The 27,982-nt window shown below is 37.3% G+C and overlaps 1 protein-coding gene across 2 annotated transcripts in view; it reads right to left on the bottom strand.

The window, feature by feature from the left end:
- DPY19L3 (dpy-19 like C-mannosyltransferase 3) overlaps positions 1 to 27,982 on the bottom strand; it is a 47,774-nt gene that overhangs the window by 6,067 nt on the left and 13,725 nt on the right. Inside the window, exons 4-16 of one of the 2 annotated variants that reach the window (XM_030581239.1) lie at positions 26,420 to 26,510; positions 24,967 to 25,088; positions 23,941 to 24,086; positions 22,161 to 22,284; positions 21,153 to 21,287; positions 17,114 to 17,245; positions 15,274 to 15,375; positions 13,518 to 13,591; positions 13,101 to 13,259; positions 11,986 to 12,108; positions 11,089 to 11,200; positions 10,378 to 10,434; positions 5,713 to 5,795 (exon numbers count right to left, since the gene is read on the bottom strand). In XM_030581239.1, the coding sequence (XP_030437099.1) occupies positions 5,713 to 5,795; positions 10,378 to 10,434; positions 11,089 to 11,200; positions 11,986 to 12,108; positions 13,101 to 13,259; positions 13,518 to 13,591; positions 15,274 to 15,375; positions 17,114 to 17,245; positions 21,153 to 21,287; positions 22,161 to 22,284; positions 23,941 to 24,086; positions 24,967 to 25,088; positions 26,420 to 26,510 (1,460 nt within the window). The remainder of the gene's footprint in view (positions 1 to 5,712; positions 5,796 to 10,377; positions 10,435 to 11,088; positions 11,201 to 11,985; positions 12,109 to 13,100; positions 13,260 to 13,517; positions 13,592 to 15,273; positions 15,376 to 17,113; positions 17,246 to 21,152; positions 21,288 to 22,160; positions 22,285 to 23,940; positions 24,087 to 24,966; positions 25,089 to 26,419; positions 26,511 to 27,982) is intronic. The other variant, XM_030581240.1, reaches the window with a different exon arrangement.

Here is a 27,982-nt window from a genome sequence, read left to right as displayed (position 1 = left end):
GAAGAGATGGTCCTTGACCCAGAAATTTCTGTCTAAATATATGATGACACAAAGGGTGGATACAACAAACAAATAAGGCAGAGCACAAGGTAGCAGTGAGACTTATGATTAGTGTAATAAAAAGTGGTTACAGTATACCAGCTGTGTAGCATTTGTCCAGTGTCTTGTAGGCATCATAACCAAGGCAGATTATAAAGTGAGATTAGGACAATAAAAAGGAGCACAAACTAAAATGGAATTAGGAGGGAATTTGAAGCATAAATACCCACAGCCAGAGACACACACACAACCGCAACCTAACAATCAAGTAATTGTTGGGTAACTTGATACAGAAATATGCTTTCTTCACGTACCAGTGCATGTATCTGCCAATATCTAAAGGTGTATGTTAGAGGCCTTATTAAATGTTGGTTGTAAATTATCAGTCTTTTTTTCATGGAGACAGGATAAAGTTTGAGAATGTTAAGAGGAGAGCATTACATTTTGCTAGAGCCTTCCAGAAGATACTGCTTAAAAATGAATTAATATTTATCATAAACCTTTCCTAAAACTTCTTGCAGTTCCATGTTAATCTCATTCAAAAAGGGCATAGATGATAATTTTTAATATGCCAGTTTAACTTAACTGAAAAATGATTTTTCTGTGGTTTCTGTGGTTTTATTTGAAGTTATTAGTCTTTAATCTAGCTTTAATATTTTATATTTGCACTTAAAATATTCAAAGCTACAAGTGTCATGAATAAATGTTCCATCAAAAAGAAACTACTTTCTTTTGGAATGTAGCAGTATGCACATATAATGGTCCGCACAACTAGCTGTAGCAGCAACTGAACCCTGAACCAGAAACAAAACACAGGACTCCACCATTTGAGATAGAGAGAGTAATTCCTTCATCTGATCATAAGTAGCAGGCTTTGATCCTACGGATTAGCCATAAGAGAGGGACATGACACACGTAGCCAGTATGTTAAAGGTACAGTAAGACTTGCAACATTTCACGTATGCATCTTTCACTAATACTTCTACCTGATTCACCCACTAACAGTTGTGGTCTGTATCTAAAGCAATTAACATGCTTCAAACCACTGAATGGCACTTCTTTATTACAGAAAAATGAAGCAATTTTTACAAATGTCTGAACAAATGATATATAAAATGAAAGGATAATTTGTTTTTATAGCTTTCTGCCAAACTCTGTACCAGGCTGCCCAACCTGCAAACAATTTATTCTCTAAGAAATGTCACTAAATAATGACAAGGACTTACAGGTCAAACTGATTTACATTATATAATTTAAATGTCTTCCAAGCAGACCTGATGGCATTTTGAACAAATAATCTCATTTATTTCTGAAGCTCTAAGCTTCAACAAGTTAATTACTGCTGAGCTAATGGGTAAACTGAGCACTATAATATAATGCGCGAACCCTTGCTTTATCTACACTTTCAAGAATTTATAGAATTATGTAAAAACTACAGAACTTATTAAAAATAAAAGGGTTTTTATAGGAATTGTAGGTCTGAGATTAACCTGCACAGACTTCAGAAAGTGGTAGTAATTCTTTCTGTTCTTGGTGAACTGATATGAAAATCCAATACATTTGTTTTAAGGAGGTCCTACTGAAATAGCAAACATTGCAATTATAGGTTGTATCAGTAGGAAATAGTTACTACTTCTATTAAGAGCTTTCAAGAGCTGAAAGCGGACTGTGGAGTTCACGGTTGTTATAAAAGCTGGCAAAGCTCAGATTATCCTTTTACTAATCAAGTGAGAAGAACAGGGCCAGCTCTAGGTTTTTTGCCGCTCCAAGCAAAAAATTTTTTTGGCTGCCCCCACCCCAGCCTTGGGCTCTCTCTTCCCCCTCCCCTGCACCCTGTGCTGCCCCAGCCCTGGGCTCCCCGCAACCAGTGTTGACTGCCTGCTCCCCCCTCACCTCCAGCCAGTCCGGCGCTGACAGGGTCAGGGTAAACAGCAGGGCTCCTGGGCCACGCCTCAGCCAAGGGTCCCTCCAGCCAGGGCTCCCGCCTCTAGGACCGGCCGGGATCCAGGAGGGCAGAGCCAGGGGACTGCCCCAGCAAGAGGCTGAGGAGCCAGGGCAGGGTAGCCCCGGGGGAAGCAGAGTCCAGGAGAGCCCTTCTATGGCCCTGCTGCTGCTGCTGCTTCTGGCCACCCTGCCGCAGTCCCTGGGTGGCTTGGGCCACTTCGCCCAGCCCCCGCTGCAGCGCTGGGGGGCACCCACCCTGCGGCACCTGCAGGCAGCTCCATGTGCCCCATAGGGCGGCACCCAGTCTGAGTGTCCCCTGCTCAGAGCCTGCCTGGCCCAGCCACAAGGTGCGACGCTGCTCCCCTGCAGTGTGAACTTCAGCAGCCCCAGGGCACCCCCCGCGCACAATGTCCTGCTGCTGCCAGGGCTGGCTCTAGGCTTTTGTCACCGGAAGCCAAAAAAAATAAAAAAAGGCAGCCAGAATGCCGCCCTTGAAAGTGTGCTGCCCCAAGCATATGCTTGGTTTGCTGGTGCCTAGAGCTGGCCCGGCCCTGGTGAAGAAGGAAGGAATATATTCAACAGAAAAAGAATGCATTTTCTGAAAAGGGCTTCCCAAACACCGCACTCTAGAGCAGATTCATCCTGAAAAGGAAATGCCATTTATTCACAGAATACCACATTAAAATATTATGAGACTAGCTGACATTGTTAGACAATAAAACACATTCACGGAAACTCTCAAGACCAATTTGGTCTCTGGATTAGAAAGACTGCAACATCACAAAAGAGGGAGGAAAGACGTACACAGAAAGTAACACATGCATCTTTCATCCTAGCCTTGATTTTTGTGCATTCAAATTTTGCACACACAATTGAATGCACCTGTAAAATGGGCATGCACACATTTTAGGAAGTCAGTTAACATATTAATTGGTCTGCCATCAGAGTCTGTGGCTCAAAGTATGGTGCCAATAGTCTGAGGAAAAAGGGCAAAACTAGTTAGTGTCCCTGCTTAAAGCCTAGCACATGCGCTAGCTGCCAGTATGAGTTCTCTTGAGCTCTGAAACGAGGCACTGCGCCATAGGTCAGTGATGGCACTGTAGGGAAGGAATGCTGTCCTTAGCTTGAAGATGGAATATGGCCACTATCTCACTACATTGATTTGTAAAAAAAAAAAAAAAAAAAAAAATTATTCTTTTCTTTTTGGCCCAGGCCCTTTGTTTTTGAGTTTCACATGGTTTCTATCTGCAATCACAAATTAGGCAATTTCACTCAACACTTGGCCCAGATGCACTAGAAAGCCAGCCAAGCTTTGCAAAAAGGTTCGCATCTCAGTAAACCTTTTCAACAAACCTGGCCTCTGTTTTAGGTTTGTGACAAACTTTTGCATGGTGGTTGGTCTGGTATACACTTACGGAATCTTTTTTAACCAGATCCCCCTTGAAGGCAGAAGACATTACTCCTAAATCACCTACCAGCAGTAAATAGAATAGGGGAGCTCACTCTGCTCTTCTTCCCCATCTCACAAATGAGTGTGTTCATGTTGTCTTGGGGAGAGAGATCAAAGCTAAGAATTTCCCATACCTCCGACATGGGAACACAAAGCTCTAAGGGCTACCCTTAAGACACTGGTTGTTGCCTCTTTTTTTATTTTTTACTGCTCTAGTACGTACACTCCTATTCCCTTTTCACTCATTTTTGTAACAGAGGATGTATAAAATCACAACCCAAAAGATACAATATTCTTTAGTAAACATGGCAAAAGATACTGTATTTGGATCTGTCAGACTCAAAGGCCTTTTTGATGTGGAAAGGTTTGCAAAATGGAACAAAGGTATCCTAATTCAATATTATATATGACAAACCGGAGTTCAGCCACACTTCATTTTCTACAAATGAATGAATAATTCTTGATATCAAGAGTTTATAACACAAATTCTGGCAGACTTTTAACTATAGCAAAATTGCCAAGTGGTAGTACAGTATAATGTTCCGATTCCACAATTTAATTTTAAATTAAGAAAATATCAATCCAACCTTAAAGTACATGCCATAAATTTGTTTGATTGTAGTTAGTGCACAACTAACTAATTTTTCTATGTGAACAATATTATTTCTAAATGCATTAAATCCTAAAGAAAAAACGTAATCTAACTGTCACACATTAAAATGAAAATGTTAGCATTTTCAGCAGAGAGAAGATGTGAGAAATCATTCTCACTGCATCAAGTGAAATTCAGTTCATGGTTGGGACCAAAGCCACATGTATATTTTAGGTACAAATCTATATCAAACTCTGTATATGGGACTCAAGAGACCTAAGCTATCAAATATTTACCATCTCTTAATAAAAAAGTGGCATTAAATGGCACTGGCTGATAAAAAATTAGTCATGAGGTGGTGTCAATGTGGCTACAAAGATACTAAATGATAGAGACACAGATGGGTCTGCTTTCAGAATGCCACTCTAAAATTAGTAACATATTTACTTGTGAATAATTACATTGATTTTCACAGGTTGCAGAGTAGGAAAATACAGCATTATGGTTCACAAGATTATTGATAGGAGTGAAAAACATTAGTTGCTGTTAAACTGCTGAGTGACTAGTTTCACCACAATACATTGCACACATATAACTTCTAGGGTTGCCAACCATCCAGCACTGTCCTGGAGTCCAGGAACTAAAGATTAATCTTGAATTGAAGATGCTCATGTGCTGAAACCTCCAAGAATAAGTCCAACCAAAACTGGCAACCCTAATAACTTCAATTATTCAAATGTGGGATATAAAACAGCAAACTTGGAAGTAAAATAATGCAATGCTATACTAAGGTGTTCAAAATATTTAAAATTCTAAAAAGCAGCAGGTTCATGTTTTACTTTCAAAATATTTTCTCAAGACCACAATTCTGCTTTAAAAATGAGATAGCAAATAGCTATGTCAGAATTCCAAATAAATGCCATTTCCAGGAACGACGAACACCAGAGCTCTGGTAAATCCTGATACACCTCCAATCTGAGTAGGTTCAAACATTTTGCACACCTCAAGCAAAGCAGATGGTGGGCTAAATTCTAACTTCAGTGCAGCTGTGCAGGTTTAATTTGGCTGTGAGTTCTGAGTGCAGCATTCAGTCCACTGTTTGCACCAAAACCACCATGCCCCTGTGCCGGGAAGCCACTACAAATATATACATAGATTGAGTTATTTTAAAGTAAGGGCAAGAGACTGACACGTGCATACTCTGTGAAAACAGATTTTCACAAGTGAATGCCCCTCACTTTTTAATGCTATCTAAAAAAAAATAAAGACCAAAGGAAACAGAAGTGCATCTGAGGAGATATGAAAGGTCACATGAAGATTAATTGATTTCAATACATTTTTTGGCCATCACCTTCTCCAAACTGAAGATTCTCTCACCTTTTCAGCCAAGGGAATGATCTGTGCTTATCCATCCACAGGACCTAATGGAGACAACTTGTTTCCAGAAGCCTTGTTGCCAAACAGTGGTAAACTGCTGTACCAGGACACAGCAGGCTGGCAAGAGTTGCAACTATCTGTTTTCCACAGTCACTGATTTCTAGTCCCTAGCTATCCCACTCCCCTTTAATCATCCCCACAGGTCACTATAGTTCACTGATGACCTGTGGCAAATGGAACAGGAGAGCACTATATACAAGAATATTGGATTATTATAAATAGCATTTAACTTAAATAAAAATACTCTTACTTAATCCAGTTCATCAGCTCCACTGTGTCTGGATCATAGAATTCTCTCAGCTCTGACAGCTCATCCACAATTCCTGGACAGAACTAGAATTACAAACAAAACAACCTGAAGATAAAATGAACAAACCAAATTCTGGATATTGGAACAGAGCTCAATTACTAAATAAATAAGTGTAAATGGCTGGTTTGAAGTATTGATCTTTTCTCCCTTATAGATGAGCTAAAAGGCTTTAGTATATCTGCCCCTCTGATTGGCAATCTGGGGCCTATTGAGGTCCCCAGCTGATGCTAGATCAGATAAGAGTAGAATGATCAAGGTGGCTTTTTAACTTAACTTAACTAGACCATTCCATGGTTTTATCACCTAGAGATTAGACTACACCTTAAATATATTTGGAAACTGAAGCTAGTGGTGAATGTGGCTGTCTGTTTCTGTAGCAGATATTGTGAGTGCGCTTTGGAAACTGTACTGGGTGCCTACTGGTCTGTTGTTTGTTACGACTTACAAAGTCCTAAATCTACTGTGTTGACTGCCTCTCTTCTAGTCTGATACTTCTGCAGTTGAGATCAGAGAAGATACATTTGATAACACTCCGTTTAAAAGAGAGAGACTGCTGTCAGGATGTGTCCTCCCAGAGTCCCTCAGATTTGGAACTTATTCCCCACTTTGGTCTACTAGTAAATTTAAGAAGCTTGCAGACTTTTTTATAAAATGATTAAACAAAAATGCTTAAATTTGAGGGCCTAAAATTAGACACTTAAGAGGCCAGTTTAATAAAAAGTACAGAGCACCTGCACTTCCCGTTGGTTTTGGTTAGTGACATTAGTGCTTGACACCTCTAAAAATATCAGGCCACTTATTTAGGTGAATAAATTTAAGCATCTACATTTTAAGTTCATTGTGTAATGAAAAGGCGAGAACCGCTAAATTTATTCATACTGTTTATTGTTCGCCTAAAGATGAAAGCAACCAGGATGTTAAATACCATCCTTAGGGATATCAGCCTGGAAATCGTAACTAAAAATAAAATTGATTGTCCTTTCTTCATGTTTCTATGGAACCTCAATCTTACAGACTACATTGTTAAACATGCCAGTCTCTGTAAAGACGTAGGCATAATGGACTACAATAAAGATATCTGTACCCTAACCAACTAAATTTCTCAAGATTTAGATTTACTTAAAAACACAGTCAGGATTTCATGGCATAATGGGAATACTGGACTTAGTCAGCTTTGTGGCCTTAGCAAATACTAACAATTTGTTTAGGAATAAGTGACTCACACAAACACAATTTGATAGATAATCTTCTTTGTTTAAATTGTAAAGAATGCATATGAAGACATTAAACAACATGGATAATGACTAAAAATTCTGATTTAAAAAAAAACACAAACCTTTAAACCTCAATAACATGCTGAAGCAATAACTGCTGGACAAACATGGAATGGAACTATAAGCATAATCAATGTTAGCAGCTGTATATCTGCATTACGCATGGAAATCCTCCAGCATTTAGTTTTATGTGAAAGTTGTATTCTGCAGTACACTAATGTAGAAAATTCATGTGAATAGGTATGTAGATATCTCATATATCCGTATAACTAATCTAAAAGCTGGCTAGTGTTCCAGCCACAGCTGCAGCTGAATAAATAATCTTTCAGGAAAAGTATTTGGGATTGTAGAAACCACATGTCTTAAAAGAAGCTTTCATTATCTTATTCAGGATTAGGTTAATAATCCCATAAAATTGCTGGTTAAGGGGAGGGGGCTAATGCATATTTCCTCTTGTTTAGTCTAGCCAAAAGAAGGCTGAGGGGGGATATGCTTGCTCTTTATAAATATATCAGAGGGATTAATATTAAGGAAGGAGAGGAATTATTTAAGCTTAGTAACAATGTAGACACAAGAACAAATGGGTATAAACTGGACACTAGGAAGTTTAGACTTGAAATTAGACGAAGGTTTCTAACCATTAGAGGAGTGAAGTTCTGGAACAGCCTTCCAAGGGGAGTAGTGAGGGCAAAAGACATATCTGGCTTTAAGACTAAGCTTGATAAGTTTATGGAAGGGATGGTATGATGGGATAGCTTAATTTTGGCAACTGATCTTTGATTATCAGCAGATAAGTATGCCCAGTGGTCGGTGATGGGATGGGATCTGAGTTACTGCAGAGAATTCTTTCCTGAGTGCTGGCTGGTGAGTCTTGCCCACATGCTCAGGGTTTAGCTGATCGCCATATTTGGGGTCGGGAAGGAATTTTCCTCCGGGGCAGATTGGCAGAGGCCCTGGAGGTTTTTCGCCTTCCTCTGCAGCATGGGGCACGGGTCACTAGCTGGTGGATTCTCTGCAGCTTGAGGTCTTCAAACCACAATTTGAAGACTTCAATAACTCGGACATAGGTTAGGGGTTTGTTATAGAAGTGGATGGGTAGGGTTCTGTGGCCTGCTTTGTGCAGGGGGTCGGATTAGATGATCACATTGGTCCCTTCTGACCCTAGAGTCTATGAGTCTGAGTCTATAAGTGTAACCTCAAGGGGCTATGCTAAATGGGTTTCCTTACAACTCCTTCACAAGAACCAGATATGATGGCCAGTTAAACTTTATTTTTACATGTAATAAATATGGAAGATGTTTATGCAGTCTGTGCACATATGAGGTGTGTGAAAATAATAATTGGGTGCAAAGCATATACTGTATGTCTTGATATCCAACAGAATCAACTTACACCTTCAGCTTTCTTGCAAAGGTTGGGATGGGTGATATACCTAAACCATTCCTCTGTCACAAAAGGAAAAAATTCTGGATCTCTCTCACTAGTGAGGTTAATCACTTTCTCTGGCCATACTCTGAGGATTGGTTCACTGACAGCATTTTAATCTATTTGTTGAAAAGTTTTCGGCCCTGAAGAGTGAGTAATAAGTGAGAATTTTGGGGAATTGCTATTTTCAAAGTTGTTTAAATTGAATTCTCTGCTAGCTAGGACTCAATCTCCTTTTCAGAAAGTCCTTACTTAAGGGCCTGATCCTGAAAGATGCCAAGTATTTTGAGAAGAGCTAAATCTGTTCACTCACATTGAGCATTCAGTGCCTTGCAGGGTTAAGCTCTTAAACTCTAGGAATTAGCCTGCTTTTCCTTAATACCTGCGCTATTTAGATACCGGGCTCTTCAGGTAGTTTGAACACATCTATGGGCCTGATCCACAGCCCATAAAAGTCAAAGGAGTCTCCCTTTCACTTCAGTGGACCCTGTATGCTTTAATGACACTTCAGAAATGGATATTGGCTTCAAAGATCTCAGCTTGTGAAGAGCTGGATTGAATCTCATCATATTGATGTGTTATCCGAGACAGCATTCTACAGAAAAAGGACTTGACACCTCTAGCATACATAAAAACGGATACCTCCCATCCATTCTCTGGGATGTGGAGAGGGGCTACATTTCCTAAACTGGCACACTGGAAGAAAAAAAACAGTATCCCTAAAAATGTGCAAAAAAACCCCAAAACATTTACCGAAATGGGAAAAAGAACCATGAGAGAGTGGGACACAGTGGTCTAGATTATGTTAATAGTTTGACTTTCCATTTTGCCTCTGAACTGTATTTACTTTTAAAATAAATTAATAAAATTCACAAGGAGACTTAACAGAGCTTCAGAATTTTCTCTATTGTTAGGTGGCAGTTCCTTGGTTATTATGAAGAAGATTCCCTTCAGTTTTTTTTTTTAACTCTGACAACAAGCTTCACCTTGAGTTTCTTTGAAACTAATGATTTCAAGGGAAACATCTTGTCTCCCACTGTGTAAAGCAGAAATAATTTCTGCATCAAAGTAGCTCCTGAATATTTTTTTTGTTTGTTTCTATAAATATAGATTAAAAGAATGGCCTCCCCAGTTGTCATTAAATTAATGATCTAAATCTCAGTGATATGACAGGCTGATCAGACTAATAGTCTACTTCATATATAATATTATTATGGAACTTATTTTATCTTGGTGTTGCATAAACACATTGTTTCATGTATTTACATATAAAAGCTTAAGCCTTGTTATCATTTGCTCCTGAGACAGTGTTGATGATAACACAAGTCTTAGACTGGTTTAATAATTCTGTAGATTTACTTCAAAGATTGCATAAAATGAAGTACAGCAGTAGAGCAGAAGATAATAATTTCTGCTCCTAAAATGGATCATTACACCAGTTAACAATCTGTATCTTAACTGCAACTTACCTATAAGTACTTAAAATTTGAACAGATGTAAGCTTACGTTTTTCAGAATATAGGATGAAAATCATTCCTAACTGATAATTTGCACACATAACTACCACAATTGCATATGCACTTGTTGTATCTCAGGATGCAAGTGATCAGTTAGATGCAACTGTTTATTTGAGTAAATGCATATGCAATTTAAACAGGCAATCAATTTTTTTACACATACAATTACATAATTTTCTTAAAATTCAGCCATAAAACTCATGTTACTAGTTAAAGCCTCTCACCTGCTATTTATTTTCAAATGTACAGTTTTGAGGTAGTATGAAAAACCTCCAATACATGGGTCTCCGACTTCTTTTATATACAATCAGGAATTTATTTAAAACAAAAATGAATTTTTTTACCCCTGAGGGAAAACATACCAAAATATCGAAGAAAACATTTCTTACCTTACAGGAAAGGTACAGCAATATGATTATTGGTACCAAATACCTAATGACACATAGCTAAGAGAAAAATTCAAAACAAACAATGATTAGTTTTTTATGGCACAGTTTAAAGTGCTTTGATCTAAATGAATATTTATTTATTTTTCCTTTGATTAATGGAATTAATAATGCCATAAGCATCTATCTGTGCAGATCACATTTCAAGATCTGGGCCTATTTGTTCTGAGCTAAAGACCAATAGTTATAAAAATCATTCTATATAGAAGAAGGATTACAAACCACCACAAAATGTTACTTTAAATTTATGCACTTTAAATATCCTGTGAAGTGCAAAAAAGTCTCCTGTACAGTATAATAAATTGTAAGTCTGTTCAAACTGCTGATTAATTCTAAAAAATTCTATGATTTTTATTTAGTCAAGGTGTTACTAGCCTTCACAGCTTCTTCTATATTGCCACCTAGTGCATTAAAATGGCATTGCTTAAATTATGTTACCCCAGGAAAATACTAGTTTAAATTTAAAATTAATCATTTATCTGAATACGCATTTTAGAAGTATTAACTAGTGCTTTTTAAATGTTTCCATATAGTGTGAGAGGCTTAAAACCTTAGATTTATTTCATATCTACCTTTAACAAGCTGAAGCTTCATTTGTCTAATTACGGGAAAATACAGAATTTCAAATACTGTCATAAGAAATATAGTTCTAACCCTCTGTGGTGTGTAGAGACGAACAGATTTCAGAACAAATCCCCAAACTTCAGTACTGCACAAACCAAAAGAGGCAAATACACACATATGGGAAGTCCAAAGGTACTTCATTCTGGAAGATAAGCAAGTTTTCATTGATCATATGAGGCTATAGTGAATGGTACGCCTGTACATGAGGGCCTGAAAGAATTTTTTTAATAGGTAAATGTTGGTAAAAGTCTATTTTACAACATACTCACAAACCAATGAGACATTTTCATCAATGATAATAAATTTACATACACATGAAGTAATAAAAATGATCCTTGAACTTTTATTTGAGTTTAAGAATGCTTACTTTGTATATTTTTGACATGTGATGTTGACAATTTGTGTTTAGTGGTTATAAAGCTTAAACTTTTTTGAATCTCTGCTGCTATTAAATAATTGTCTGACCCCCACAAAATTTCATGCAAATTTTCAATTTAAATAGAAAACAGAAAAAAATACTTACAAATCAATATCAGTTGAAATCATACAAAAATAAAAACTGAATTTGCCAAGCCTATGTACAACCATGAAAAGTATTTTGATGTCTGGTCAGTAACTTCAGAGAAACTTAAACACAACTTTCTTGTGGTCCCAGGACACTGAGGATTGGCATCATAGCAGAAGTAACTAAAAGATCAAATTTGGCAGCTTGTCACAAAAGCTTGAGATTAAATACTTTTCCCCCAAAATTGTGTGTTTTCTCAGTGGTCTGACTGTTTTGGGAAAGATCCTGCTGGGAAGGGTTAATTGCACCAGGATGCAGGCAGTAAAATGGGTAAGGCAGAGCATTGCATGGGGTTATGACTACTAGTGTGTTAGATATTAAATATTCAACAGCTTGCAGAGACGATGAAATTTTTAAAATACCTCATTGTGCTTAAAGCCAGGCATCCAAACAGAATTGTGTGCATTAAGTTGTAGGCAGCTCCAGGCTTCAGTACTATTGTGGAAATTTCCATTTTATCTGTGGATTGGACATTAGCTGAACCACTGAATGAACAAACAAAAAAAATCAATGCTGTGCTAGGGTTAGCAATACATTATTTTAAAACTGCACATTTCCATGCAGTTTAAAATTTTAACCTCTTGATGCCAAAGAGATTAAAGCACCTGATGTTAGTACTAATTAACTTTTCATTCTTAAAATGGTGTTTAAATATTTCACTTGCAGATAATGATTACAGTAATAGTACCTCCATAATAAAATGTCAGATTTTCTGTTTTCATCTTTGGGGTGCTGGTTATGGGTTTAAATAAACTTTTAAAATGTTAGTGTAGTTATTTCCATGATTTGCATTATAGTGTATTGTAAATACTAAAATTAATTCACATAAAAAATTTAGTGATTGCCAATACAAACTTTACCAATTAGTTGAGTTATTTTGGTGGGCAACAAAATTTATGCCCCAGAATCTCAGCTGTAGCCAAGTGTGACAGCACTGCCAAGGAGTTGACTGCAGCTCCCTGATTCTGGGGCCAGTTCTACATTGGCCTCTGGAATAGATTGGAATAGCAGTGGGGCAGGTCACAAACTAGAACTTGCTGGAATGCAGTAATGCTCCAGCCATGTCCCTCCTATCCCTCTGCCAGGGACATGGTGAATTTGACATAGAGCAGGCTATATCAACTGGGGAATGGTGATCCTCAAGTGCAAGCAACTGGTAATTCTCTAACTGCTTTGCAGAAAGGGACTGGAATGAATTAGAGACACTATATTTTGTAGTAGGTAATAAATAAATTTCCTTTATAGTCAGTAGAATAGTTTGGGACTCTATAAAGACTGATTATAGCTAAATCTTATTACACACTACATTTTGAACTTCAGATATGAAGGGATTTACTGTCTTCTTTATAACCTCTCTCTTCACTGTCTGTTCAGTACTTATGGTAAAGTGTACTGTATACTGCTGTGTTCACCTATATCAGTTATTTAGCCTACTGAAGAAAACTTCAGGAAAATCTAGTTTTGAAACTTACAGTACCTGAGATTCTGAAAAGCAACAACAGCAGCTGCTATTGCCATAAGCAAGAGAACAAATAGGTAGGCATAAAAAAGTAATGTATCTGAGAGTCTTGCAAAAGTATTAAATGGCAGCAGACCAAATGCTTCTTCACAGAGGTACAGGTTAGCATCGAAATCTCTAAAGAGAGAAGAAAAAAAAACGGTCATACTATAGATTTCATAACTGGTGGCTACATGAAAGGTTCACAGTTTCCTCATTGTATTCAGACAATCATAAAACTATGCATATAGGTGAAGATTTCTACCTCTTGTTCATATCCTTCAGATCTTGGTTGCAAATAATAAGTGAAATAAATGTTGACCTGAAGATCTAATTTTGACAATGAACTGATATAATGAAGTAAAACTGAAATTTTCAGATTAACTGATATCCTACCTTGTTGCTCCAAATCCAAATTTTGCTTTCAGGAATTTAAATATATGTTCATCTGACTCAAGATTAAGAATTTTCTATTGGGGAAGAAAATAAAGTTACATTTTTCTGCTATAAATTAGAATACATCTTCTCTTAAACACTTCATATATTAAAATTATTTTGACATTGAAATTGTGAAACAATTCACAATTGTTTAGCTGTAGCCTTAAAGTGCAGTTCTGCTGTGATACACTTTGCAAAAATCATAGAATATCAAGGTTGGAAGGGACCTCAGGAGGTCATCCAGTCCAAAGCAGGACCAATTCCCAACTAAATCATACCAGTCAGGGCTTTGTCAAGCCTGACCGTAAACCTCTAAGGAAGGAGATTCCACCAGCTCCCTAGGTAACCCGTTCCAGTACTTCATCACCTTCCTAGTGAAAAAGTTTTTCCTAGTATCAAACCTAAACCTCCCACACTGCAACTTGAGACCATTACTCCTTGTTCTGTCATCTGGTACCTCTGAGAACAGCTTAGACCCCTCCTCTTTTGAGCCCCAAATGGCACTGTGAAGTTTAATGTTTGTTTTTTGATATTTTGTATCACGTATTCCCAGTTACTTTTCTAACTCAGAGTCTTGAGATCTCAGTCTGTGGTTTGAGAGTAGACTTGGGTTCTTTTTGTTTTAAGCATCTTCACTAATAATAAAGGACAAATTATGCCTTCAGGTAGGTTTATTATCATTGACTTTTATTATGCCCTACCATAAGTAGGGCCTTACCAAATTCAGGGTCCATTTTGGTCAATTTCATGGTCATAGGATTTTAAAATTAGTAAATTTCATGATTTCAGCTATTTAAATCTGAAATTTCACGCTGGTGTAATTGTAGGAATCCTGATAAAAAAGGAGTTGTGGGGGGAGGGGTCGCAAGGTTATTGTAGGGCGGGCTGTGGTATTGCTACCCTTACTACTGCGGCGGTGGCACTGCCTTCAGAGAGACACAGCTGGAGAGCACTGTCTGCTGGCCAGGAACCCAGTTCTGAAGGCAGAGCCACTACCAGCAGCAGTGCAGTAGTAAGGAGGACATGGTATGGTCCACTCTTACTTCTCCGCTGTGGCCTGCAGAGCTGGGCCCTCAGTCAGGAGCCACCACACTCTCTGGCTGCCCAGCTCTGAAGGCAGCTTCTACATTTTGATCTATTGTACAAGCAAATTGTTGATACATAAGGACTAGAATCCAAGTTACACTCCCTTAGTTGCACAGTGCTAGCAGGAGGATAATGTGACAATAAGGGTGTTTTTTTTCCTCCTTACTTTTCAAATGTATAGATTTGTCTATGTGTACATACAGAGCAGATATGAGTAAGAAGCTGTCTTTTTATATAGTAACTTTTTGGAGTAGAACTGCACTTCAACTTTTTTAATGGATTTGAGTCTAACAGAAATGGGTTAACAGATTCACAAGTTACACAAGAGTGTCTCACGGTGCTATAAAGCAATATTCGCCATAGTCTTCCCATGGAAGTATTGATAAAGTTATACATTCATGTGCATGCATAAGTTGTTGCCGAAATGTGGTCAACTTGTGATCAGCGGGTTCCAGAAAAGAGAAATTAAAAAGATTCTTGGACAAAAGGATCAGAAACTCTTCAGCTCCTAAAATATACTGTTTTAAATGAGGCAAAATCTCATGATTTACTACTCAAAGTTGCCTACCCCATGTATATTTATCAAATTCCTAACTTTACATATGTAGAAAACTTCATATTTACCTACCTTAATAAAGTTATTAACTAGAAGTGTCAAACATAACACCATGAGTACATGGAAGAAAAGTTTCCCAAGTCTATTTAGCAAACATCCCATTTTCATGTTTTTCTAGAAATTAAACAGATTAGTATTTTAGTCTTTTGTTTTAAAAAAGATTTAGAATGTTACACATCTGGAACAAGAGATGAAATAAACTGCTTCAAATTATTTATTTAAATATGATCAAAAACTATTATTGTATTAGCCTAATGCAAGCAAGCAATTAATTTCAGCCATATATGTAGAATTGTGTAAATTTCTACACAAGAGGAGAGGGACCAAAGGCGTACTCACAGTACAGAGCTCCTGTAACCTCAGTGGCCTGGGTGAGCTCTGTGGATGGCCAAGTAGATTCTCAGGATCCTCTCTGAGGTGGCCTCTTTGTGCCTATCTAGTTTCCCAACCTCAGCACTTCCTCAGAGGTCTAGACTGATTTGGACCTCAAACACCATGTGTGTTCTCCAGGTTGCTGTGGAAATCAGTATGTTCTCAATGGGGCAAAGGGCATGCTCTTAATTCAGCATGAGTATCAGCTATACTACATGGCCTTCTGGATGATCTCCCAGTTTAAAGCTCCAGATTTAACATTGCTCCTTGTCCTACTCACAGCAGTTTGGGATGGGAGCAGATGTTGTCTAATTAGAGGATTCTGGTTTTATGCTGCCACATAGGATGGGTCAAGAACTGTGATCCTGTAATTAGACAACTGTTTTGACTTAGAGCTCCTTCCTACAAAGGAATCTGACAGCTTGGAGTTAAGGATCCCGTCTGAGTCCTACTGAAATCAATGGGACGCTGTGTGTGTAAAGGTCTATTCACACGTATGCCTTTGCAAGATCAGGGTCTCAGTTTGCATAGTTGTAAATGTTAATTGCTGATACCTCCCAAATTGTAACACTTTAGATGTATCCAATAATTATCAGTAAGTAAGAGTAATCACTGAGCCTTTACTCTGCTGGAAATCTTCTAACCAGTGGTAATAGCCTGTTGAAAATGACTGCCCTGCACCTTTAAGCAAAAGGGCGTATTTGGCTGGCTGGTGGAATGAAGGAAACTGTGTTTTATGGCTTTGCAGGGAGGGGATGAAAACTGCTGCAAAAGAGTCAGTGTGGTCACTGCCTCATCCCCTAGGAATGGAGGGTTTAAAAGGGGCATCCTGGGGCACCAAATTATTTAGGGAGGATGGGGTTTCCCTGTAAAGCTTTGGAGCCCATTTGTTTTGGCCGACATAAAAGAGAGGCAGTAAACCTGACTGGGTTTGAGGGGGAGGCAGCCAAGCTAACTGCTGGTGCCTCCTTGTGGCAGATGTCCAGTGCAGGTAGTCCATAGGAAAGGTATACAGTGACTGGATAAATGGCTTGGAAAAAGACTTAAAGAGGTATTTGTTAAAGGAACGAATGGGGGCTGGTTGAGGGGGGTTGACTCCATGCTATACCAATCATAGGAGTACCCATTCTTAGAGCCCACCTTAACTCTCCTATGAGGAAGGGTGGATGATAAGGTCCCAGCAATGGACTAGCTAGAGGGACTTGGATGGAAAAAGATGGGGAGCTGGTAAAAGCCCCATGGGTAACTTCCGAATAAACATGGGGTTACCTGCACTGTACACTTATTTGCTGGGTAGTCTCAGACATCTAATAATAAAGTTACAGCCTGATTAAAACCATGTCAAATGTCTCCTGTCCTTGCTTTGGTATAGACAGAGTGCTGAGGAAGAAGAGAGATTTCTCTAAAAATTGAACTACTTTTAAATTTGTCATACTGCTTGTTTACTATTACAAAACAAAAAAGGTTTTTGAGCACATACCTGAACTGTTCTTGCTAGCAAGACTGACACATTAAAACTTATAAGTAGGGATCCAAGAATCATGGAATTAAAGAACTGTAGAACACAGACCAGTAGTATGCCTGTTAATTGTATAATGTAGAGCCATGTAACCTGCAACAAAGAGATGTTATGCATGCAAAAATATTTTTATAAAAATTGCTTTTCCCTGAACAAAAAGAGTATTTTTACTGTTGGTCTCTTTCACTTATGTCAATCACTTCTAGTGTTAAATGCGGTATTGTGACAGTTTCAGAACATCACATTCAGTGGTACTATCCTATTTTGTATATATTCACACACAAGAATCAATAATTATGTTAATAGTATTTCATGCTTTTGCTATGAATGTTTGATGCCACAGTGACCTAAGCATATGAACGTGACAACTAGGAAAAAGTTAATCACATAAAATGGTTTAAGCATATTGGGGAAGTATCTTTCTGTGCCAGCATTTGGGATCATAAATATTTATTGTGCTTCTTACAGGATCATCATTGCCAGCAAATGACAGTTGCACACAAAGCAGCTAAATTTTCAGCTTATGCGGAAATAGATTTGTTAGTCTTTAAGGTGCCTCAAGTACTCCTGTTCTTTTTGCGGATACAGACTAACACGGCTGCTACTCTGAAACCTAAATTTTCTTGAGCTTCTTATGAAACTGCAATAGATAAGGATGCTCAACTGGATATTTATGTTAAAAAACAAATGATTTTGCTGATGTATAATACTGTGTGGTTCTTTTAATTAGTACTTTGCATATGGTAGATCCAGAGTTCAATGCTAGATTACAGCATTGGCCTAAATCAATACCAAATAGATAAGATCCAATTTTAAGTCAATATGTAACAATATTCTGTGGCAAAGACACTTTAAAATATCTTGATTCTTTAGGATGAAATGAACTGCCAAACTTTGTGGCAGCTGCTGAGGTACATCAATGGCTTCCCTGAGCTTATGTCTGCAGACCTTTTGTGACGTTTTGGGATATTTATAAAGCAGATTATGAATAGTTTTAGTCTTTCAACCCTGTTGATTTTAAGCATAAATTAATATAATTACTTTAAAATTCAAGTCACCATTTTCTTGACTTAGGCTGTCTGACAGTGAAGTATTATTCAATTTACACAGGAATAGTAGCCATAAATCTATACATTACCCATTCTTGATCCAACAGACAATGCTTTATCTTACACTTAATGTAGCAATACTTAGAACACATGCTGAGATAATCTCAATGGAACTGGAAGGCTTTTGATATTGAATTCAAGGAAAATGTCTTTTTCCTAGCTAAACAATCATTCAGCTGATAGTAAATTCCAGTTTTTATTCTCCTTACAAAAACCTTTTTGTCAGTTCAGTTCAGCACTATAGTGATGGCTTCTGTTCTATGGTAAACTTGAATGTCTCAAGGGTATAATTTGTCTTGCTTGTTGCTGAAAAAGGAATCTGGTCCATTCTGTTCCTCCTTTTGACTTATGGTGCAGTGACTATAGCTGTCTTTCAAACTATGATGTAAGGTTGTCAAGACAACATTCAGACAGTTTTAGGACTTCACCTAGCCAAATAGTTATCCTCGCCACACAGTTCATCTGACAGATTCAGCATGATGGCAGGTGCTTATAGAATCAGAATCTTCGAGATTTCCCATGTAAGATTTTTTTGTTAATTATTTTGGGGCTCTGATGGTGGCGCAAAAGCTGAAGGAGAACCCTACTCTATAACTTTACTAGATAAGCACCTTTGGAGGCACTTTAAAGCATCTAGCACAATGAGGACCTGAGACTGATTTGTTTGGGAGCTACAGTAATATGAATATTAAACATACAACTATACAAAAAATTTATGAGATATTGGACCTCGTTCTCTCCTGAAGTGACTTCAGAAGAGTTGCATGGATGTAACCCATAAAAGAACTGTGCCCAATTTATGGTTTCTATAGATCAATCACTGCATGACAAATAATGCAATATCATACAATTTAATATAGCCCACAAACCACACCAATTCAAATAGAAGATTTTGTAATTTAGGATGTAAACAGAAAATCTCTCAAACAAAAAAACAAATAAACTTCCAATCAAGATATTTAAAAATGGATCCCTGATGTTAGGCTCCTAAGTTCTTATCCTGGCACATAATTATATGACATGAATTTCAAAAACGCTGTGCAGCAGCTCCTATTGAAGTAAGGGGGAAACCTTGGCCAATAGGTATGCAAAACATACATACAGAATTTACATAAAAAGAAACTTCATTTTCAGTTTCTGCTGACCAACTACAGGAATATCAACTTCTCTGATGTTGATCACATCCCCAGCACTGTTGAACTGAAATCAGAATAATAGTTAAGGATTTTCGTTAGATCATTCAAACTTGTTAGTTAGCCTCGTGGCTTACAGGGATTACACTTGTAATACTTTTTAAAATTAGTTACTATAATTTAACCTAGTTTTTTCTCTGAAGTGTTTTGTTTTAAAATGTAAAAACAAATGTTTGTTTCTCTTGATTAAAGTGGAAACAATTGTATTAGTGCTAGAACCCATTAGCACTGTCCATTTCTTATTCAATACATGAAGTTACTTAAGCATTACAAGTAGTATACCATTACATTGGAAACTAAAAATAATCTGAGAGAAACATTTATTATTACCTGAATTATTTTAATTGATCATACAAATTCATGGGAGTGACAGTAAGTAAATCTTATAAATCACATATTTGACAGGTAATTTTATTATTTTTTGATCAATTCAGACCCATGAATTTATTAAGGATGCATATTCTCAACAAAACATACTTAAATATAAACTGGGCGTTACTTTCCACCACTGCAAATTCAAATACAGCATATGCTAGAAACATGCTAAAAAAATTTTAACTGTACAAAAAAAATGCAGCTCATACAGAGTTCTCTGGAATACATAGCAAGATTTTTTTTTTTCAAAATTGGCCCTGATTCAAATGTGTATGAATTAGATATTCTTGATTTTTTTCTTTCTGGAATCTTAAATTTTTGAAAAATAAATATTCACTGACATGTTTTGTTGTTTAACTGTTGTATAATGTATTCCTTCAAATTAAGGTTTTAGAATACTGCATCCAGTTTAAAAGTCTTTACGCAATTACTTTTGTATTTTACCAGACTTAATTAAAGCCCTGATCATACAAAGATTTATGCAAGTGCTTACCTGGCTACACAAGATTAGTCCCAACGGGATGGGACCATTCATGTGTGTAAAGTTGAGCACAAGCATAATTCTTTACAGCATCAAGAGCTTAGTTATTATCATTCTAGCAAGAATACAGAAGTTTCACATTTTCATGTACTTAATGCTGCCACAGTGTATATATGGTCGAATCCATATTTGACAAGTATTTGTGATCACAACTGCAGCTGACATGATTTCATTTGGTTATGATCCCCAGTGTAGGCATGTTTTTTTTCTTGTTTTACCAACTATTTTAGCAGAGGCTGTGGTAAGACTATGGGCTTAGTAAGGTTTTAGCACAGTTTCTGAAGATGAGCTCCCATACCTACTTTCAGATCTGCATGGTTGCAAGCATAGATCTGTGTGGAATCAAATGCGGAAGTGTGGCCCTGGTTTGTAACTGTAATTGCTGTGGCGGCAAATAGGTTTATAATCAAGTTTGGCTATAATCATGTCTGAAAATGATCCCCAAAACATTTTCATGCCCTGTCCTCAACTAGGTTTTCACTATTACAGAACTTACGAGTTGCACCAAGTAAACAAGGACAAAGCCAGACAAACATTCCAGCTGAAAAATCATATTCGGTTAACAAAAAAAAAAGGTGTTTATGTTCAGATTACTCCATTTCATCCCACAGTTATATTATAGGAAATAACTGATTCTGGTTATTTAAGAGCACATCGCAGAAGTGCACTGCATATTATGTGCTCCTTTCAAACGTAGAACACTCTGCAATGGAATTTCTCAAAGCTACATTAGTATTAGACTTAGAAAGAAAAAGTCGGGTCATGGCCAGAAATAAGATTACCTTTGTTGTGGGAAGCATGTCAAGACAGTCCAATATGAATAATACTAATGCTTGCATCAGCATCATAAACTGATTGAATTGCCAAGTCAGGCTAAAGAGAAAGGTTGATATAAACACTGCCAGAAGTGTCAGTTTCTGGAAAGAGAAAGTTCTTATGTAACTTACATATATCTCCATCAATAAGTGCTTGGAGGAGGGGAGGGCTCTGTCAAGGGTTAAATTAAAAGAGTACATCTCTAAAGTTTGACATAGAAACATCTTAACTTCTAACTACAGTACTTGGATTGCAAGGGACAGCTGGTATTTAGAGTTTCAAGTATCCAGTTTACACATACAATTCATTTTGCAGGTGCCAAAATTGCAGTAGCAAATTTTACAGTTGTAATTTCACCTGGGAAAAAGGCTAAGTCTCAGCTCAGCTTGAAAACTGATCTTATAGGCTCACGTGAGCCTATGTTGTGTTTCGTCATGTTGACCAAATCTGAAGTAATGACTTAAAACTGACAGTTGCATAAACTGTATCCTGTACATGCTTTTACTTCTACAACTCAGTTACCTCTTAATTTTTTTTAAATATAAAATCAAGTAAGGAAAAAACTTTAATCTTTGGGCTTTGCAAGCGTTTTTCCTAACCTCTCTTTGGGTGACACTCTTTTGACATGCAAATATATAAAACTCTCCTTCTTGAGCTCTGTACACTGTTGAAAGGAAAACTGAAATTTTTTTAAAAACATTTCTTTTGCATTTTTTTCAACCTTGAGTGCATTTATCAGTGTTTGCACCCTTTCATATTTCAATTATTTGTTCAAATTAATTGCAAGCTTCTCAGAGTAACAAAAACCATCTGTTTTTGTATAGTGCCTTGTATATTTCCATCACTATATTTAATAGTGTGTTCCTTCTGATTTACAGTCAGTTACCAGAAGCACACACTTCTGTTTTCAGCAGCTCTCATGACATTTCAGATACTAGTTTTGTTATATCAAATATGTTGTTAGAAATACTTACTTCATGAAGAGGCTGTAAATGAGATCTGAATAGGTATGTGATTGCTGCTATCTGAACTGCAAAGAATGGCAGTGCCCAGTTCTCTCTTAATGGAATGGTGAATTCTACTCTTGTGGTATCTATTCTGCACAAAACAAATGCAGAGATTCATAAATGCAACCAAAACCCAGTCTCCTGCAAAGAAGATTTCAATTAAAATTGAAAGTATATTTGGAAAATCATATCTAGGCTCCTGCAAATTGTTTCTCAGGTAGCTGAATGGTGAGTCCTCTTAACATCCCCAGTCCTGAAAACTTGCCAAGAGGAGCATCCAGGGATTAGTTCATTCATGACCAAAATTTCTTCCTCTTGAATTTTTAACTCTGCTTGTTTTCAGATAGCTGTTACCGTGGAGCCAAGCCTCCTCTTGGGGAGCAGAGTTAGGGCAATCTAAAGAAAAGTGTTGGCACCTTTCAAGTCAATGGCAATATATTTCTCCTCAGTTTGCCTTTCAGGAGGCATAGCTGAATAGATAGCTGTCATTTTCCTCACTGTAATTCAACGGCATTTTCCTCACTATAATTCAAGTGCATTGTATTAATGGCATGACTGAATCCCACTGAATGGACAGCAAGAGACTTTTCGCCTTTCCTGAAACACTCTGACACTAGAAGGGCAACCACCCAGCACCGTCATTTCCAGAATCTCAGGTAGATGTAAATAAGCCCATGTCCATTTCTCCTTATGTAGCTGAAGTGAAAATATAACAAGCTGTTTATCTGAACCATTCTTACCTGCAAGACCCTGGTACTTCAAACAGTAATTCTATGACCCTAGACGTGCACCCTTTGGACAGAAACTCCCCATTATCCAAATTGGTCCCACGTACTCCTTTTATCTAGATAAGTAACATCCTTCTACTGTACACTATTTATTAGAAAGCTGGAGAGAAAACAAGTTTATTCCAAGTCTTCCTTATGGGGGAAAAATTACCTCTTAAATAAATATATGAACTACTATCCACAGTTTAAAATTACTTTCTCCTGTAGAGCACTAAAACCACTAGATAAGTATAAGGAATCACTTTTTGTAACTGATTTGCTTACAGTCAAACTCCTTTACAGTAGTCACAACTGCTGATTAACATTTCAAACACCTTTTGGGACAGCTTTGATAGTACTGACATTATCCTTCTTATTTTCTTAAGTTTCAGAAAACAACTGACAGTTCAAGAGCCAGCCTCACTCAAGCTGGTGATAGGGCAAGGCAAAGCAGCTAATCCAATCCTTTAAGGAATCCTCAGGTGCCACAGCAGCACAGCAGGTCCTATGCCACCTTTTTTCTTGACCCACAGTGCAAGAGGTGTATCTATAGGGGAACAAAGGGAGTGGTTGGGACACAAGTTCTGGTCACCCTAAGCTCTTGGGGCTGTGGTGCATCTGGCATAAGTCACTGCACCTCTTAGAGTACTTTGACTTGCACTGAGGGGATATGAGGCTGGTACAGAAGGGCTGCACAATGTGGGAAGTACATACGTGGCTAAAAGCCACTTCAGTCTGATCCAAAAAGAGCATGGATATGCCATATCTTTAGAGAGTTTCCTCAAACTTTTGACTATCTCAAACATTAGATATTTAATAATAATAATTAATATCTGGCTGATCTAAAGAGAGACCCTCTCTGCTATTTTATGCTCTCCCTTACTCCCAATTTAATCCTAGCAACTGACTGTTTAATATGTCTCAACCTTGTGTGTCAGAAACTAAAACTTTAGAAGGGTCACATGTTAATTCACACTCACCTGTTTGTAATATACCAGAAAGCTGCTAACAAACCTGAAAGCCACGTTCCACTAAGAAGCCAGCTGGTTACATACAGAGCAATGACATAAAGTGCCTGAAGTCCAAATAAAGTGTAGATATAAAAATAAACAGGCTCTAAATACTTCTGTAAAACAGAGGAATATTAAAGTTAAATTTGATAAAATACTGGAAATTTACGTGAATTTAAAAGGTAATGTCTCAACACTTTTGCAAAATAACAATACAAATAATCAATGTTAAAGACAAGTAAAATGGTAAAATAAAACCCCAATAAATGTTGTATTTTTGAAAAAAGTATACCCAGTGATTCAAAAATCTATTTTAAGTGCCTAAATGTAGTTTACTGATAGTCCATAATAATATGAAGGGCTGTTAAGCAAACACTTTCAAAGCTACCTGTTTGAAGTCCCATTTTACACTCTTGTGAAGTCTCCACCTCTCAATACCCTGCCCACTCACAGGGAGGGAACTCCATCTGCAATAGCTACAAGGATCTTCACATTCCTTTACCCACAAGGGTGAGGTGAGCTGCTAGCCAGAGAGAATGTAGTAGGAAGAGTACATTTGCTCCTCTAGTGAAATGAAGCAAGCTAGGAGAGCTTCCCCCACAGTCCTGGCATACTACACGGCCACAGCATCACTTGGCCAGACCTATCCTGATTCTTAAAACCCTGAGTGCATATGTGCACATACACATACATAGACTGTTTAAAGCTTTAAAATAACCATAAAGGGTCTTGTTCCTTTTGCAGGTGCAAATCCATAACGGCAGCCACAAGTGGGTAATTCCAACCGCTTTTAAATCTTTAAAATTTGGTTTTCCTATTATGTTCATGTGTGGTTGCATTGAAAACTAAGTGTTTTTTATTTGTATAGATTTAAAACAGTTGCAGGAATATATTTATCCTTAGAAATTAACCAAAATTAGGTTTCTCGTTCACTAGGAAGCTTTCATGAAGCATCCATATATAGTTATTTATCTAAAGCCATAATTACCTACCTACCTGAATGGGAAGAATCCTATACAGTATGCTGAGAAACACCTCCTGGTAAACATTCATCCTTTCAAGTATGTTAATTGTCCTCAGAGATTCAGTTTTATTGTCATATATTAAGCCATGTAAACCTAAATGTTAAAGAGAAATTAAAATAGAAAAATATATTTTCAGCTGAACAGTGAAAAGTTTACAAGTGTACTTTAAGATCTTTCATGGAAGACTTTGCAAAGCTTTATGTCAAGGATCCAAAACATGTTTTTATATCTGGTTCAGTTACTAAAATCTAAAACTTTTATTAATTTTCCCACTTTGAGAGCAATGTAGACATCCTCTAAGACTCATGGCATGACCACGGCTGGCCCAGATCAGATGACTTGGACTCACAGGGCTCGGGATGCAGGGCTAAAAATTGCAGTGTAAACATTAAGGCTCAGACTGGACCCCAGGGTTCTGAGAACCCACAAGATAGGAGGCTCTGAGAGCCTGGTCTCTGACCCGAGACCAAACGTCTACACTATTATTTTTAGACCCAGAGTCAATTGACTCAGGCTCTGAGAGTTGGTGCTGTAGTGTTGTTGTTTATTATTTTTAATATTAAAGTGTTTACGTACCCTTAGAATAGTGACTACTGGACTGCAATACAATGAATGCAATTCTGTATATTTAGTAATATAATATTGCATGTTAACATACGTCTATTTTCATGATGCTGTGGACACTGCAATAAAAAATGATGTTTGAGGCACTACACTTGGGACATTAATACTGGGATCATGAGCCGTTCACTTAGGTCACTGCTTTAAAGCCAGCTGAGACTGGCATTGATGAAATTGTTACCAACAATACAAGCTATTAAGTAGCAAAAGGAAAATTAATTGGGAGTCTCAGTCCAGTGTTTTGAAGACAAAAAAACTATCACAAATATCCCCAATAGGCATCATAGTAGATATTTATCTGTTCTGCAAGAACAGCTAGAAGTCTCAACCAGGCAGTAGGGCCCCATTGTGCTAGGCACTGTATAAATATGTAGCCTAAAAAAGTCCCTTCCACCAAACAATCTACTTATGACAGGAACTGTGGATACCAAAAAAAAGGGAGGGGTAAGAATAAAGCATAGTATTGACTATTATAATTACTGTAATAAGCAGTTACAGCATATCAAATGCTTAGCCATTGTTGAGTAAAACAATGAGGCAAAACAGTAAACAGGTATGGAAATATCACTCTTAGGAGTGATTTCACTTTCTCACGGGGTGGTACATCGGAGGAACCAATGTACCATTGCAGAGCTTATATTTTCACTATCTAAACTATTCTTGTTTTGTGGATGAATCCAACAAATTTTGTCTCTAGCATGATTATTACAGCACCTTTCATAAACATTATATTCACTTTTCACTTTATTAAAAATGGCATCTTGTCAAAGCCAAGTAAAATTGACTTTACACATTACAAATACCTTGTTGGATGGATGCAGCCTGCAGCATCTCTTTGTAGTAGGAGTAATACAATCCACATTCAGTCCTGAATGAAATTTCCCGTTCTACTTCCTGCAAATAAGTTAGAAGCCCTGCTACTTAAGATACAATCATACACCAGAGCTTATGTTTACATATCAGTACTGGGTGCGCATGACTTGCTTCAGCAAACTCTGGGCCTGATCCTGTAAGTCAGTCCTTTCTCACATTTTGACCCATCAAAAGTCAACATGAGTGAATTACTCAGTTAGAACTGTAAAAATGGGCCCTTGGGTAAAGGCTAGTGTGGAATGCAGCTGCCCACTTGTTAAATGGTTTCTTGCAGGGAGCCAGCTGTTCAACACTTTAGACTTATCTTTATAGGTTAAAAACAACACTGGCCTCCTATTTGTTTTCACATTCCAAATTAAAGTGTTAGATTTAATCTATAAGGCCTTAAATTTGTTTGAGTTTTCAGTATCTCAAAGGTCTGATTTTTGTCTCTTTGGCTGATGCGGCAGCAACTGAGACCTGAGGCATTCAAACTTACAGTGCTTTAGTTTAGACAGAAGGGGATATTCAATTGGGGACTTCCATTTGGGAATTCACTTCCTTCCATTAGTTCATGAGTCTTGTGCGCTTAATGAAGTTTATACACATGCTCAGAGACATGGATGAGCACACTTTGACAAATTAAATAAAATATGGAAAACAAAGTATCATGTGGTGAAATCATTTAGTTTTTCATTTTATCTTACAAACAACAGTGACCTTTAGTGCCTAAATGAAATTTTTAAAATTTCGTATAGTTTACAAAACTAGAAAGGGTTTATCTCTATATTTTTACTCCACATATGGCAATCTTATCATGAAGAAATCCCAGTAAGATTCCTAAAGCTAATCTTATTAATTCATCTTCCTGTACAAAAGTACATTGCTGAAATATCTGAATGGCTTTACTTTCTCAGCTTTTATGGTACCATTCTTGTTAATTGTATAGCGTCCTAAGACTTGCATTTCCTTTACACATTCATGCTGATTCTCTTATCTGCTAATGTTGGAAAAGAATCAATGTTGGTTCTGTGCTAACATAAAACTAAACAAAAATAGCTTCCTCTTCCCCAATGTAAAATCTTGTTGCAAAAACACATTTTGCTGAAGTCAACTGTAGACAAAAATAAACCACTAGAAGCTCTCCAGGTAGCTGCTCTAAACTGATGAAAGAGAGCTCTCCCGTTGGTTTAATTACTCCAGTCCCCACCACATAGAGGTAGCTATGTTGGCGGGAAAAACTCTTAACTTACGTTGTCTTAAGCTGTAGTGTAGCCATAGCCTATATCCTTCAAATGTAAATGTACTTTCCTAAATATCTTTTAAGAATGTCTTAGAGCTCTTAGAAAACATTTTTGCTAGGAACATTGCACAAGTTGAACATATAAAAGTAAAACATGCACTCAAAGTGTTTACCCATAACAGTATATATTTTTATTGACATGGCACACTAAGAAAAGTATAAATTGCCATTGAACTGGAAAAGTGTGGTGAACGAGTAAAGCAGATGTTAT

Source organism: Gopherus evgoodei, chromosome 12 (genome assembly GCF_007399415.2).
Source record: "Gopherus evgoodei ecotype Sinaloan lineage chromosome 12, rGopEvg1_v1.p, whole genome shotgun sequence".
Taxonomy (NCBI): Eukaryota; Metazoa; Chordata; order Testudines; family Testudinidae; genus Gopherus; species Gopherus evgoodei.
This window is presented reverse-complemented; position numbering and strand designations above follow the sequence as displayed.